General features: G+C 34.0%; 1 protein-coding gene across 2 annotated transcripts in view; it reads left to right on the top strand.

Moving 5' to 3' along the window:
* The first annotated feature begins 743 nt into the window (after positions 1–743).
* Positions 744–14,567, top strand: part of LOC118269089 (transducin beta-like protein 2) — a 57,908-nt gene continuing 44,084 nt past the window's right edge. The window contains exons 1-2 of one of the 2 annotated variants that reach the window (XM_035584013.2): positions 744–997; positions 4,599–4,799. In XM_035584013.2, the coding sequence (XP_035439906.2) occupies positions 847–997; positions 4,599–4,799 (352 nt within the window). In that variant the 5' untranslated portion in view covers positions 744–846. The remainder of the gene's footprint in view (positions 998–4,598; positions 4,800–14,567) is intronic. The other variant, XM_050702963.1, reaches the window with a different exon arrangement.

The raw sequence follows: 14,567 nt of genomic DNA, 5'->3' as shown, positions 1-14,567 counted from the left end.
ATGGTTGAGCTGAGCACCGCCTTATTCTCAGTGGATCCAAGTTTGGTTTAGACCATGGTGCGGAGCGAGGGAATTGCGAAAACGTCTCCTTCTTTTACGAAATAGTCAGCTAGTAAGCTAAAAAAGAGGTGGAACGTGTCAGGAAGCTATTCTCCTGACGCCCTCAATGATAGCTCCCGATCAAAACTAAACCCGAGCGTACAGGACACCTTGCGTTGGGCGCGCCCCTCAACAATCAGACAATCACAAATGTTGCCTAGTAGGACGATTCCCGATTAGAGCCGAGGACGATTTTGCGAAGTACCGGGGCCCCATCTCATGCCCCATTTTAGTCAGTAAGAATCGGACACACCACAGATTATTCCTTAAAAAACAACCGATGCTACAATACATATTATTGAATAAAAAAAACTTTAAAACTCTATAAGACATACGGCTAAATTTCAAAACTATTTTGCCCTTTATCACATTTGTAGAATAAAAGGAAAAGAAAATTTGAAATGGTCTCAAAACTGGTAAAATCTCGTTTAAGATAGAAATAACCTTTTGTTGTATTAATTATGATAAATAATCAATACCACGTGGTTCGCATGCTGTTGGATGTGCGAATAAAATAAACTTCACTGACCGCGTCGACCTTGCAACAGTACGATTTATTTATTGAACAAAATGTTCTTTCATTCACTCATTCAATGAACGTAATCTATTGTATCATTCATTCGCGTAAGTGAGAAACAGCAAAAATATCTGTGGTCAGTTATTGTGACTTTGTGACCGCGTGATCGTAGCTGTCGTGATTTTCGATTCCGTAAATTAAAACGTTTTCGTGAAGAATATTGTGTGAAAATGGGCGGTAATTTAGCCGGTCAGAACGTAAATGTATTCCTTCTAGGAGGAATTACAATATTTTTCTGTGTTATACTGCATTTTGTATACAAGATCGTTTTCAAAAGCAAGAAAAAGGAAGCACTACAAGATGAAAATGAGAGCAATTCAGGTAAGTTTAATATTAAAAGAATACAGGTAGCAATAAATTATGAAAATAAAAACAATTCGCTTCAATAGTTAATTTATTAATTAAATAAAGGTTGGGAGGATGTTATAAAATTCATATATAAAAAAACGGCGGCAGAATTTCTTCGCTGGGTATCTTGCGGTTTTGTTGGATGTGAATGGACGAAGCTATAACTAACTGTATACGAAGAATGCAGCTGACACACTTCGTGTGTGTCATGAATAGATATATCTTTTGCTAAGCATCTTTACCCACATTTCAAGTTGGCTAAAAGTTAGCTAACAAGTAGGTAGGTCATGCCATGTGCTCTCTCATCCCACAGGACTATAAGTGCTTAGAATGGCGCTCATATAAATTACTAGCCATTTATTTTTATTTTATTTAACTATAAGGAAACAGTTTATGTTTCTAAAAATGAGGATAAATAAAAGTAAATTAAATATTGACAAAAAAATTACAAAGCATAATATTTATAGGGTAGTACATTATTGAAAAATGCAGTTGCTAAAATCATAATAACTTTGTGTGAGAGATTGTTGTTTATAAAAATATTTAATAATTATTTCATTCATTGATAATTAAGATCTAATCTCAGGTAATGTCCCTGTTCAAGATAAACAGGTAAAGATAACAATTTAGATTGATTTAATGCAGAATTTAATTTTATGCATGCACATGGTAACCTTCTTGCACCATGTGGCTGTATTACAAACCAGCAATACTTAGCTTATTTTTTGTAAAAAACAAAATTTTATTGCTAAAAATTTAAATAAATTTTACATAAAAAGGTTGTTCCACTTATTGCCTCTAAATAACTGCTTTGAATTACAATAACATTTAAAATAAAATATATTATTGCTCAAGTATATATTTCCTGGTTTGTTGGTTTTGGGGCACTATTTCATATTTACCCGTTATAAAAAAAAAAATGTTTAATAACAATATTCTTAGAAAACTTTGTTTTATTTTCATAAACATTTGATGTAGGTATGCCATGCTATAGTTATTCAATCTAAACAATACATTTTAATATGCTATAACTAAAGTCTACATTTGAGCAAATATTAAACTATTCAAAGAATATTATTGAACTTGTATATACAGTTAAATAATATGTACTATTTATTTAACAATATGATTCATTCTGTAACAATATTTATTTGACTTTTCAGGTCACTTCTACCTTACATTTTATTGTATTTTTTTTTATTTATTGCTGTTTATTAACCATACAATTAAATTTATTTTTCCCATTGTGTTGAAGAAAAAATAAACAAAAAAACATGATGATTACATATAATAGATGATATAAAATAAAAAAAACACAGCCAATTAAAAATACATACACTTTTTTATCTAAATAAATCCTTGTTTTTTAACATAATCTGTACTGTTGATCATTAAGGAAATAATCAAATGTTACTTTCGTGATCATTAAAAGTTAATTGTAATAGACAGTAGGAAAAAATAAAAACAAATAATATTGAAAAAATAATTTCTCAATCTAAGTAGGCAATATAAGTTTTATTTCAGTAACTACAGTATGCTGGTCTCACTTTCTCTCGACATTTAAGTGAACATTAACTTACGTAAGGAGCTTTAAGTCGCTTACTTTCGACACTAAATATATTATAGTGTAAATACTAATGTTTTTTCCTCTCGATTTCATTGCATTTAAGAATTAACATATGCAATATTTCCCCCCCACATCACTATATTTTATCGTGTTTAATTAAAACGATCAGCTTTTCTGCTCGGGATGTTACCCGCGTTTTCGGGATAAATAATAGTCTATGAGTTTTTCCAAAGTATAGTCTATCATTGTGCTAAATTTAATTCAAATCTGTTCAGTAGTTTTCGCGTAAAAGAGTGACAATCGTACATATATCCTCAAAAACTCATGTTTAAAATATTTCTAGAATAAATAAAAGGACTGAGAAAACAATACAGATTTTTTTATATTAGTCATGTAGTCATTCTAGGTACTCGTATTTAAAAAAATACGGTTGCCAACCACATGGCGATGCTTAGAACTTTCGAGTCGGTCTACCAACATAATGCAACAATAACACCATCTGCCGCCAACGACTTTGTACGAGTTGAATGTGCTCAAGACCATAGTAAAAAAAACAACAACATAATACGTACCTTACAATTCTTTTGTTCAATCCTACCTTTCGAAGAACGAAAGAACTTTCTTTCGTTTCCAAAGTTATTAACTAAACTTGCGATCCGCTTTAGATATAGTTAATTTTCAGCGGTAAATTAGTTAACAGCTCACTAAACAAACAATAGCTTAAAAAGTCTTTCAAAATTAACTTTTCGCACGGCAACCACGCCACATTTCATTTGTTTAATTAGGTATAACTGTTACAATAATGACATTGTTAAGCAGTTGCTTGCTATGGTTATTATTATAAATAATTATTGCGATAGGTATTTTCAGGTGTTGTGTCATTAGTTTATCCAAGAAGGCATAAGTTTATTCAACTCTTAAGATGTCTAGAGCGGTGTGTTCACCGTTTGATTCGCCTAAATACATATAAAATTCTGATGAGTCATTTTAGAACTGAGTAATCGCAAACTGATTATATTACAATTATCTTATCCGAGATCAATACCATTCTCACAGAATGTTCGTTGTATCGTAGGTACTAAGGTCTAATTTGGCCAAAATATATCAATGTAATTAAGGGTCGAATGTAAATCGGCTGTACGGGAAAATGTTGGATTGTTTTGAAAAATTGATCGAAACTATCTTATCTGTGATCAGCGCAACATTTCACAGAATAACATTTTTATCGTGTACTCCGTGTGTACTAATTAGTAATTTGTCAAAATCAATTGATAAAGTAAATATTTAGTCAAAACAATGTGAAGAAAATGCAATATTTATTAACGTAACGGAAAATTTTATGTTTGAATGCTTCGAGAAGAAGGTACCTACTGCCTACCTATAACTTGAATTCATTTTCAAAGGTTGTTAAAACATACGCCTACAAAAAGACACACGTTGGTGACTGACATCATCCTCTAATTCCTACACGAGACAGGTACGTCCGTACGTACGAGGAAACTATAGACTTACAATTGTAACAACATATTATACAGTGTATGTGGCCGTAGGAATATCAGTTCAGACATTTTTGTCCGTTAGTCATCACGAGATCATGACTTTTTATAACGGGAATTTTATAAGCATAACGTCAACCTAGTTATTTTTTAGCTGGGTCACTAACTATTATAATGAGTCGTTTCGTCATCACAAAACAATTTTTATGATGCATTCATCATTGTAACTATTGAAGCATTTGAGAAGAAGGAAAAGATGTAAATAAATCAGCGCTAAAATAGAGGAATGTCCAATTTGTTGTTTAGTGCAAAGTGAATGACCTGTCCCCAGTCCGTTCTGCACTAATATTTAATCAATATACCACTTAATATTTTTTTGGAAGTCGTACAGACCGTATAGAGTGCAAGAATCTTAAGTTCATCGTCCTCGCTTAATCGGTGCGGTCGGTCTGTCTTTTATTTAGGTAGGTATAGGTACCTGTAGATAATGAGTGTGTTACTTGATTTATAGGCGCTCCCGCGGAAGAAGTAAGCTCCGAACCGGCGACAACTGAGACACGCGTTAGTGGGAAATCGAAGAAACGGGCAACATGGAAAGGGAAAACGGAATTCAGTCATCCATGGCTGTTAAAGAATCTCAAGGGACACCCGGGCACAGTACTTCTGGTGGACTTCTCAGCCAACGGCAAGTTCATGGCCGCTACATGCGATGGTGAGTTGCCTTGCTGATAACGTACTTGTAACTAATGAACATTCTCACGCTAAGAATGTATCTTAATTACCTTTGAACAGTAACGGGCTCATTTTCAATTTACACTGTAATCAAATCTGATGCATGATAACTAGATTAAAAATGTAAATACAGTATGTGTGCATGTGTTGTAAATATTATACGCTATGCCAGGGAAGGGAAGTTTTAATGCAGGCATACTTTAAACTATATAAAAAAAACTTTAAAATATTTCGTTGAACTGTTAAATATTTATTTATCTTGAATTATGAGGCCGTTAGACGCTAGTCTTTGTTTAACAAGAAAGTAGGTGTAATAACTGTTATGATAATATTATTATTTTGGCTTTTAATCTAGAGTATATGCATGCGTACTCTCTTGTTACACCAAACTAGCAAAATATATTTATTTATTTCATTAACATACAGATTTAATGAGGAAACACTGGCTGGCATGCTTGAAATTCTATATGACTTAGTTGGCTTACACAAAACAGATAAAATAAATACAAGTTTACATAATTCGTTTATTATGTTTTTACATAACACATAAAGCTGGTCTGGCCTCACTAGATTTGGAGTTACGTAATGGATCGGATCTAAATTTCAACAAGATACCGTAAAAACGGCGTATACACGTAGTAAATTTACTAAAAAAATCAAATAACTCGTTTCTAGTATAAATCTTGCTGAAATTAAGATGAACGATCACGTGACTTATAATATCGTATTTGTAGTTTGGACATAGTGCTCTCATAAATACTTATGACATCTCAATGAATCAATGTTAAAGTCATTTGTTGCAATAGTTTAATGTTCTGGAACAAATCTGTCGTATAAAGAGAGCAATGTGTCTAACTTTATCAATCTAAAGCTTATCGTGCAGCCATTGGATAGTTTTGATTCGTCTGATATAACATTTTGAGAAATGATGGATATCGTGAAATGTATTGTTTGCGTGGATGGATGGCTTTACGTCTAATGACTGCATGAGGAAGCGGCGGGCTCGTGGTTCCGTCCAAGGCCTCGCGTTTTTGTCCCACTCCGCTACGCCACTGTTATGTGTAATTTGGAGGTCCGCCGGTCGAAGTCACTCCCAAGGCTGTTTGCTACTGGAATCATCCAGACTCTACGACAAAATATGCACTTAATTTCATCGTTGCATAACCTGCAACCAATATTAGATTTCCTAATCGAGTGAAAGGCGTAAACAAAGTGAAGTTGATTACCATTTTCAAATATTTAAGCCGAAGTAAGATTCCTAGAGCGTGAAATCGAAGCTTTATAATACAATTCTAATTAATTATAAGTAGCTCCATGATAGAAGAGATTGATTACCACTTGATGACTCTTCTTTTAACAGAGTAGTTACTTAGTTGTAGTATTTAATTCTGATACTACTATCTAATCTAATTATGTTAATAAGTGCATAATACCACATAAGAGTGATAGTCGGTTCATTCAAACGTTATCTATTGATAAGTTCACTCTAGCACGCAACGTACCAGCAATTCAAAAGGTACTATATTTAGCAATTTTCGTAACAAAATCGATAAACTCGTATTAGATTCGTCTTCAAAACAGTATTGTATAATATCGCACTTTAATTAATAATTTACACAAATGTTAAATTATCATAACTGGTATCTCAATATTTATTTTTAAAGATTTCGGTACTTGACTATTACAACATGAGCGGATTCCCACTATAACTGTAGGCATATTGATATTGATAAAATACCTTATTTATTATGCTTCCTGATATTATTATCGATTTTGATATCGGATAGTTGTATAATAGTGTGCATAATCGTGACAGGCAGCTGAGCAAATCGGCGATATCCGAGTAGTCAACAAATGTTTCATGCTAAGAAAAGTAGCAAAGCGTCTCGTCTGTGAGGACCACCGTAGCTAAATGCTAAAACCGTTCATTTTGTTATTGAAAAACATTGCAATAAATCAGACAACGTGTATGTAAATTCAACGTACTCCTTATTATTAATCAGATGCACCGGACTCTTAAGTTTCGGTTCATTGCTGTAACTAATTATAATAATTCTTAGTTATCAGTCAAAGTCAAGGCTCCCGTCAGTACATGTTAAATGTATCGTGGAACGTACTGCATTTGTAAATGGGTTAATTGACGTAAACAATTTAATGACATGCCTTATTCGACCGAAATGTAAAAATAAACCTTAAAAGGCGTGAAGTATAATATTGTAATCAAAACAAAATGTTTCATGTTTATGTAATTTCGTAAATGATTACTTCATGGCACTGTAGCAATTGTATTACAGCTATTGAAACGTTATAAAATTGGTTTCTCGCTCTAGTTTGCTAGTGAACATTAATTGGTGGCTGCTTCTGTACCGATAAGCTAACCGGAATGATCGCCATGATAGCGGGGTCACTCACCTCGCCCAAACGTCTGTGACCCTGTTCTGCAGGCTTTGTTTACAATAAATAACTAGGTCACACTATTAAAAACTCTCAATAAGGCCGGAAATGTCCACATGTGAAGTGCGTACAATTAAAATTATCGATTATTTTTTCACATCTCATGGAAAACGTATATCAGGTAGATACGTGCTTATCTTATCAGTTTTTCGGAGAGGAAAGTTGACGAAATGATTTTATTACGTAGCTTGATACAATTATTGAGTAATCTCTATTAAAATGCATGTCGAAAATAGTTTTTTTTACGGGAAAATGAACTATGATCGCGTGTAAACTATTTTTTTTTTCATTTTATAGTGGCGTGGGTTGAAGTTGGTCTTACAATCACATGTTGGCATGAAGTGAATTACATAATTTAAACACGCAATGACAAAGATGCTGAATAATGATAGACATTATTATGATTAGCAATCGGCTAGTATAGCCGCAGGGCGGAAGCATACGGAAGGCTATGCCTATGTAGAGTCGTATCTGTACATACATAATTCGTGAGTAAAATATTACCTCTTCATTCTAACATAAATCATGTTATTTACATAAGGCGTAGGCTTCATACTTTCAATCGGATTTATACGTTGGATACGCTATGATTTATGTTTTGTTTTTTTGCGTAGAAGATAATAGATTCTAATATGACATGATGAAAATGATAATTGCAAAATGCATCACGGCCAATTGCGTCGTTTCTAAATAGTAATAGTAAAAGAAACAATTAGGAGTATTTGTGAATTTAAATAAAAATATCTAATTTTCTAGTAATTTCTTAGTCGTTAGTAATGATGATATGCTACGATGAACCATATCTTACAGATCTATAAAACTGTGATTGCAGAATAAAATCCGTGATAGTGACAATGACGCGATGACGGTCGTCGTTCCTAATCTTTCAATCGCAGATAAATGTTAGCCGATCTATTTACGTAGCGGAACAATAGATAATGTTTTGTGGCCTGCAAACTACAATATGAAGTTGTCGTTATGGTCCATGGATGCGGCGGCGAGGACGCGAGCCCTAGGTCGCTCCATGGCCATGCTTCACGCGTCATCGCTTGTTGTATAAGCTATACCCGATCCGTGACTGCCTCGCGACCGGTGTAAATAAATCAGCTAACAGCTGTAGGAACAAGATACTGATGATTGCATGCGTAACTAGAAACCCTACGATGTTAGAAGGACCGGCCCAGCGATAGTGTGGTGATAACTTTATAATGTTATGTACCAAGTTTCCTGTAAATGTCATGCCATGCAAGCGGGCCGCTCCCGTTCGTTTGGGATAACGAGTATGACACGGTTGACATTGCTCTATTTTAAGACCTGTTTTTTTTTTAAAAGCATCCAACTTTCAGTTGTTTTTACATAACAATGACTCAATATAACCAGTCAGTTGCAATGGCAACATCGTATTTGCCTTCATGTTAAAGTCTTTAATTTTATGTCCAAAAAGGTAAGGACGATTATAATAAATCGGCGTATTTTTTCCTTGTGAATTCACATCTACATTATGCTAAATGTTGAATGATAAGAATTATCTCGTTCGTAGACGCGTCGTTCGTGACCTTGGTTCATATTTTATAACGCTTCCTAGTTTCGGCAGAGCGCTCGTCTTTTTGTTAAACTTGAAGTTTTTGCTTTAAAATGTCCCCTTGGCGATTGTAATGGCTGATAACGATACTTATTACTTTTATCTAGTGCCAGGTCTATTCGGTTAATTTTGATTTCCATGTCATTAAATTATACATAACATTGATAATTTTTGTGTAGTTCAGAAATGTATTAAAATGAATCTAGTTTGACAGCATTGTACCTAGAATAAATTTAATTGATACTAATATTTAATAAGTTGTGGGCACTTGGAGCCAATTCCATTAAAACCGAAAATTGTTTACCTTGACTTTTTTTGATGTTGTAGTCTTTAAATATCAGCTTTTGCCAGTTTCTTCTCGTTTGCGTGTGAGTTTCTCTATTGCACAGCTGTCTCGTAAAATAATAATATACAGATGAAAATTGAGAGACAGCATTTGTTTTCCATGTAATCCATTGTTTATTGGGCCTCAATCAGTCGAACATGCAGTGCTTATAATAACTAATATAGCAAAATAATGACCTCGTATAGGTCTATCAATAATTTAGTTGTTAGCAATCTGTTAATTTTCAATTAGATTCAGTTAATTAACAATTCACATTGGTTCGTTAAACATTATTACGATTCGTATGAAGATTTCATAACTTTTTACATAACCTATGTAAGAATGCGCACGTTTCTTTTTTTTTGCTAGAGTTTGCCGTATTCTTGTAGTAGTGTGCATAATACGTAGTACGTTTGCATTCGATTCATGCTAATTCTAGCAACAAATCTTACAGTGTACAGGGCATACGTATAATAAGAAATACTTTTCTATTGCTTCCAAACCGTGACCACGTTATGAATTTTGTTATTCAAGTTTCGTAATGAACTTTACAGGTACTTACTCCTTGTTTTCTAATAGTACTTACTGGTGCACGCAATAAGCGTTACTTGTGCAGTTGGTGGATACATCGATTACCTTCAATTACTGGTGTAAAATCAGTGGAAAGGAAGAATTATAATATGAAATTAGAAATCTCTTCGATAAGATTTCTGGTTGGCGATGACGCCGCTAATCTCGTTCGTTAGGTGTACAGGCAAACCGAAACGTCGACCAATACAATGGGTCATTAAATTATACGACAGGCAGCATGAGCGAGTTGTCAGGCAAGCCACGCGACGTCGCCGACCTCTGAAACACTCGTTTATACCTATCGTGATGTAGGCCCCCCTCGCATAGGCTTCTGGGTGGCATTGGCCCTCAGAAACTGCGAAGTGACTTCATTAAGCGAATGCATGCATGCCCCCTTATTTGTTGGCAATCAACATACCTACACACATGCACTCAAATCACCCATTATGCACGAAACAATAAACTATTGCTTAATATTGTTATTGCATTGAATTATGGGAATTTTCTATTAATTAAATGGAATCTAGACTCATTAGATGGAGAACTAGAAGACTGCCTTGACATCATTGCTTGGATCATCTCAAAGCGCAGTGTTTAGTGCATTTCAATGGACAAATTACGACTTGAAATAAATCTTGTTGGTTTGTCTTCTATAGAAATGATAAACAATTGACGAAAGTATGTCAGCTTATCGTTTCAGTAAAACTGCATTTATTTTGCTGTACCTATTTTCTAGTTTTTATTTGCAATTAATAATTTATTTTAATAACGTTGCCCCACACTAGGATTTTCTCCTATGTAGTGAGTGCGTTTACAAACACATAAGTTCACATACACATGACATATAAACCCGAAACAACAATTTGTAAATCATACAAAGAGTTGGTCCATGCGACAATCGAACCCACCGTCACCAACCGTCAGTCGTCATAATTTGTCTATAAAACGTAAAATCCATAGAGAATTTATAGTATAAGAATAGCATCCTTATAAAGCCGGGATTAAGTCCTCCTTAAAATGTTATTGTCAACATATTTTCAGTACTACGTCAGTTCTTTGTGCCTAAAAATAGATCCTTAATTAAATGAGATTTATCTTCATCAGAGGATATTTATGAAACTCTAAAAATAGCCTCTGTTATTGTAATTCCATATACAATTGAAGGATAAAAGATTACTCGATTTCATGAATCGTTATTTACTGACAGATACGGTTCATTATTAATAACAAATTGGATACTATTTGAACATTAATTATGAAATATAAGACCACATACGAATACTGTAAATTAAAATAATTGGTCCCAAAAGGAGAATTGTAATATTACATCGTTTTTCAATTTAAGGATGTGGTTGAGTTTATCAGTCGAATGTAGGGAAAATAAATGAAAACTAATTAAAATCTTCTATTCAATCGGGGAAACACTGGCATGACAATAAAAACCTATTAATATAAAGCTATAGTGGGTCAAATTATCTATGTATCGAATAATCTTATCGGTCAACGAAATGATCAGGATTTACCTAAGCATTTTTCTATCGAGTGTATCACATAGTTGCTCCGATTAGGCAAAATTTAAGTTGTAATTAAATGTCAGAGTCATGGGCACACCCAGTGTAATTCCATAGTATTCTTATCAAAATGTAATTACGTAGTTACGTACTAATCATTGCCGTGCACGACTGATAAAAGTTTGCGATCAAATTGTAAAATAAAAAGATAAATTCCCTTCCTGGATTTAACGGTCTTCGTGTTACTAGTTGTCGATAACAACAGTTAGTAATCATGTAATTATTACGTTAAAAATTATAGCTTTACGTTAAAACCTATAATTACATATTACTTTTATAAAATATCTATCAAGATCTATATTTTAACGGTAAAAGTGACGTGGATGGTATAACAAAACTTTCCCTGTACGGTAAGGCGGTGCAAGCTACGTAACTGCACTGCAACATATCGATATTACAGGTTGTAATCATGTGCTAAACTAGCACTAGACTGCTAGTAAAACCACAAGAAAGTTGGCTCCTTCCTTTAAGCCCCACCTACATGCCAGTACTGACGAGAAGTTAAATGATTAGTATTGTAAGACAATTTTAAATGTCAATCTAATAAATCTATTCTTACGTGTATACTATGGGACATCACTATGCTATGCCTTTGCCATTTTTGTTCATTCATTTCCTTGTTATATGAAATCATTACTTCATCATTATGTGATAGATTTTCTCATAAGTTGTAAGCGTAATAAAAACGACAACTTCCCAACCCGTTTACATCATTAAATTGTTTTAGGCTTAGATTCTAGGAAGTCTTGTAACTTGCGTCACGTCTATACGACATCCGCCGGAATAAGACGTAGTTCCTCTCCATAGTAAACGTGAATGATTTTTTAAAGGTCACTTTTTTATTTTTCATCTATTTGGCAGTGATCGTGATACATTGTTAGAAAGTGACATCTGCCGTATTTTTAGAAAATTGTGTGTGACTTGACAGATCGTTTCGATGTCAATGTCATTCTACGCGTGACACACTTTTTTGTTACTTAGAAAAAAAAAATAGAAAATTTCTTTTCATTTATAAATTGTATGCATAGTAAATGTTAGTTTGCAATTTATTACTTTACATGCTTTGTGTGTTTACTTTATTGTCGTAAATTGTATTGTAATTTACACTAGGCAACGATCGCGTGTATTTGTTTCAAGTTTTATTATTCTCTTAAGCTTTATTGCTATGGTTAAACAGCTGATTTATTTTATAGAATTATTAACTGTTTTGCATATAACAAGTCGCTGCTTAGAGGTGACGAAGTGCTATGTAAACAACCTATCATTTACCGAAGCCATGTATTCAGACATCAACTTTGTTGGCTTATCGCACTTTATCTAATTCTAAAGTTAGACATACGATTAATAACATCGGATTAACAGTTATACGTTATGTAGAACTCGGTGGATAAAGGTAGCAAATTGGAAGTATACCTATTTATTTTACTGAGCTTACGTACATACGACATACATTGTAAAAAAGATCAGTTGTTTTGTTTGTACAGGAAAACCTTTAACCTCTGACCGCGCCTCGAGACACCCAAAAATTTCCATAGCCGTGCGCACAACAGACTATTGTCATATGGAGTTTTGATACAACATATAGGAACTAACCTTGTTCGTTGAAAATCCCCCAAAAGAGCCTTGTGCTTATGTTTGTCTTATATACCCGTTTATTGCATAGTCTTTGTAAATATTAAATGTGCCGCCTTATCACTCGTGGTACAATTTGTGTGTATAAGCGTTGTTTTGTGAACACGAAACGTAGATGGTGTGTATTTGTTCAGTAACGAGCATTGTGCTCATGAGATCAGCGATGACGGTGCTCTAAGGTCACCGTAGACTTTAGGCCTCGCTAACTCTGGTAACTTAATTAGGCTATTCATTTGCGCTGTCCTAAAACAGGTCTGGTAGGATATTTAAGCTACCTATTTATATCAGGAACGGGGTCACCGTGAATCTATTTAGTCATCAAAAGAAATCTTAGTCATCAGTTCTATATCAGATACCTGTTTACTATTTTAGGAAAAACTTACGCCTCAGCTGCATTAATATGATTCGCAGAAATTGATGAATGCTGCTAAATCAATTGGGGTTATAAAGTTGTTATTGGTTTCATGACAGTGATATGACGAAACACATCACTGTTTACATAAAAATGACTTTCCACTTTATCAGTAAACTACCCACCTACTTTTAGAACGCTGTATCAGTACGTATTATTAGCGACACAAGTACGCAATTCATCTATATCAGTAAAATTATGGTTACCGCTGTTATCAATAAAATGCGTATCGGAATAAACAAATCCGAAGAATAAGGGAACTGTGCTAAAGATGATAATTGAAATATTTATTTTAATCTGGTCAGCGGTACAGAATGTAGGTGTCAGATAGGAAGACAAAGAACTCTGCCTACCTACAAACGTTTCACTGTCATGGCGTTATCGCCACGACAGAGTTCTTCTCATTTGTATGTATTGCCAGGCTGTGAGCTGTGACCTTCCATTGTTAGTTTCTGTAAATAGGAGGTGTTTAGTGCGCCGACATGTTAATTTACCGTGCACGAACAATGTTTCCGTGGATGCTGCGCCAGCGCAGCTCGAAAGCGAAAGCTGATATTTTTAAACAAAAGTTTTGCTGCCAAAGCGGATACTTGCTCGGTTCGTATAAGCAATTCCGCTAAGCGACAACACTATCAATGTTTTAACCGATTTAACGAAAGCGTAGTATTTATTTTTACTGACTGTTCGATATTGCCCGCGTAATAAACGAGTTATTAAAATCAAGCATGTTGATACATACTTTTATTTGTAAACATTGCTTGTGATATAATCCTAAAGTCGGATAAAGTGATATAATGTATGCGCGCGGCGCTCCGGACTACTTTCTCTTGAATTCGGTCGCGAAAGTTGTCTCACTGCGCACTTTCTATAGTTCAGCATGAGTGTTGTGCCTTCATATTACTATGTATATTAAATTTTACGTTGTACATTTTGCAAGCGATAGAAATACCTTTTTAACAGTTAATTTAGCATTCACATTAGTAAAACAATGCGCGATAAATTATCTATGATATAATCCCTATCGCTTACAACCGATTGATAATGATTTGAGCACGATATAGCAAAACATTGTTCATGTAATATTTACACATGTGTAACTAATTTATGGCCTTCGATTTGCTAACTGGTCATTGGATAAATATAGTATTATGATGTGTCTATTATGTATTATTGTTTCCGTAATAGCTGGCATTGATCAATGT

The sequence above is a fragment of the Spodoptera frugiperda genome, chromosome 2, assembly GCF_023101765.2.
Source record: "Spodoptera frugiperda isolate SF20-4 chromosome 2, AGI-APGP_CSIRO_Sfru_2.0, whole genome shotgun sequence".
Taxonomy (NCBI): Eukaryota; Metazoa; Arthropoda; class Insecta; order Lepidoptera; family Noctuidae; genus Spodoptera; species Spodoptera frugiperda.
The sequence above is the reverse complement of the archived record's forward strand: the minus strand, read 5'-3'. Positions and strand labels throughout refer to the sequence as shown.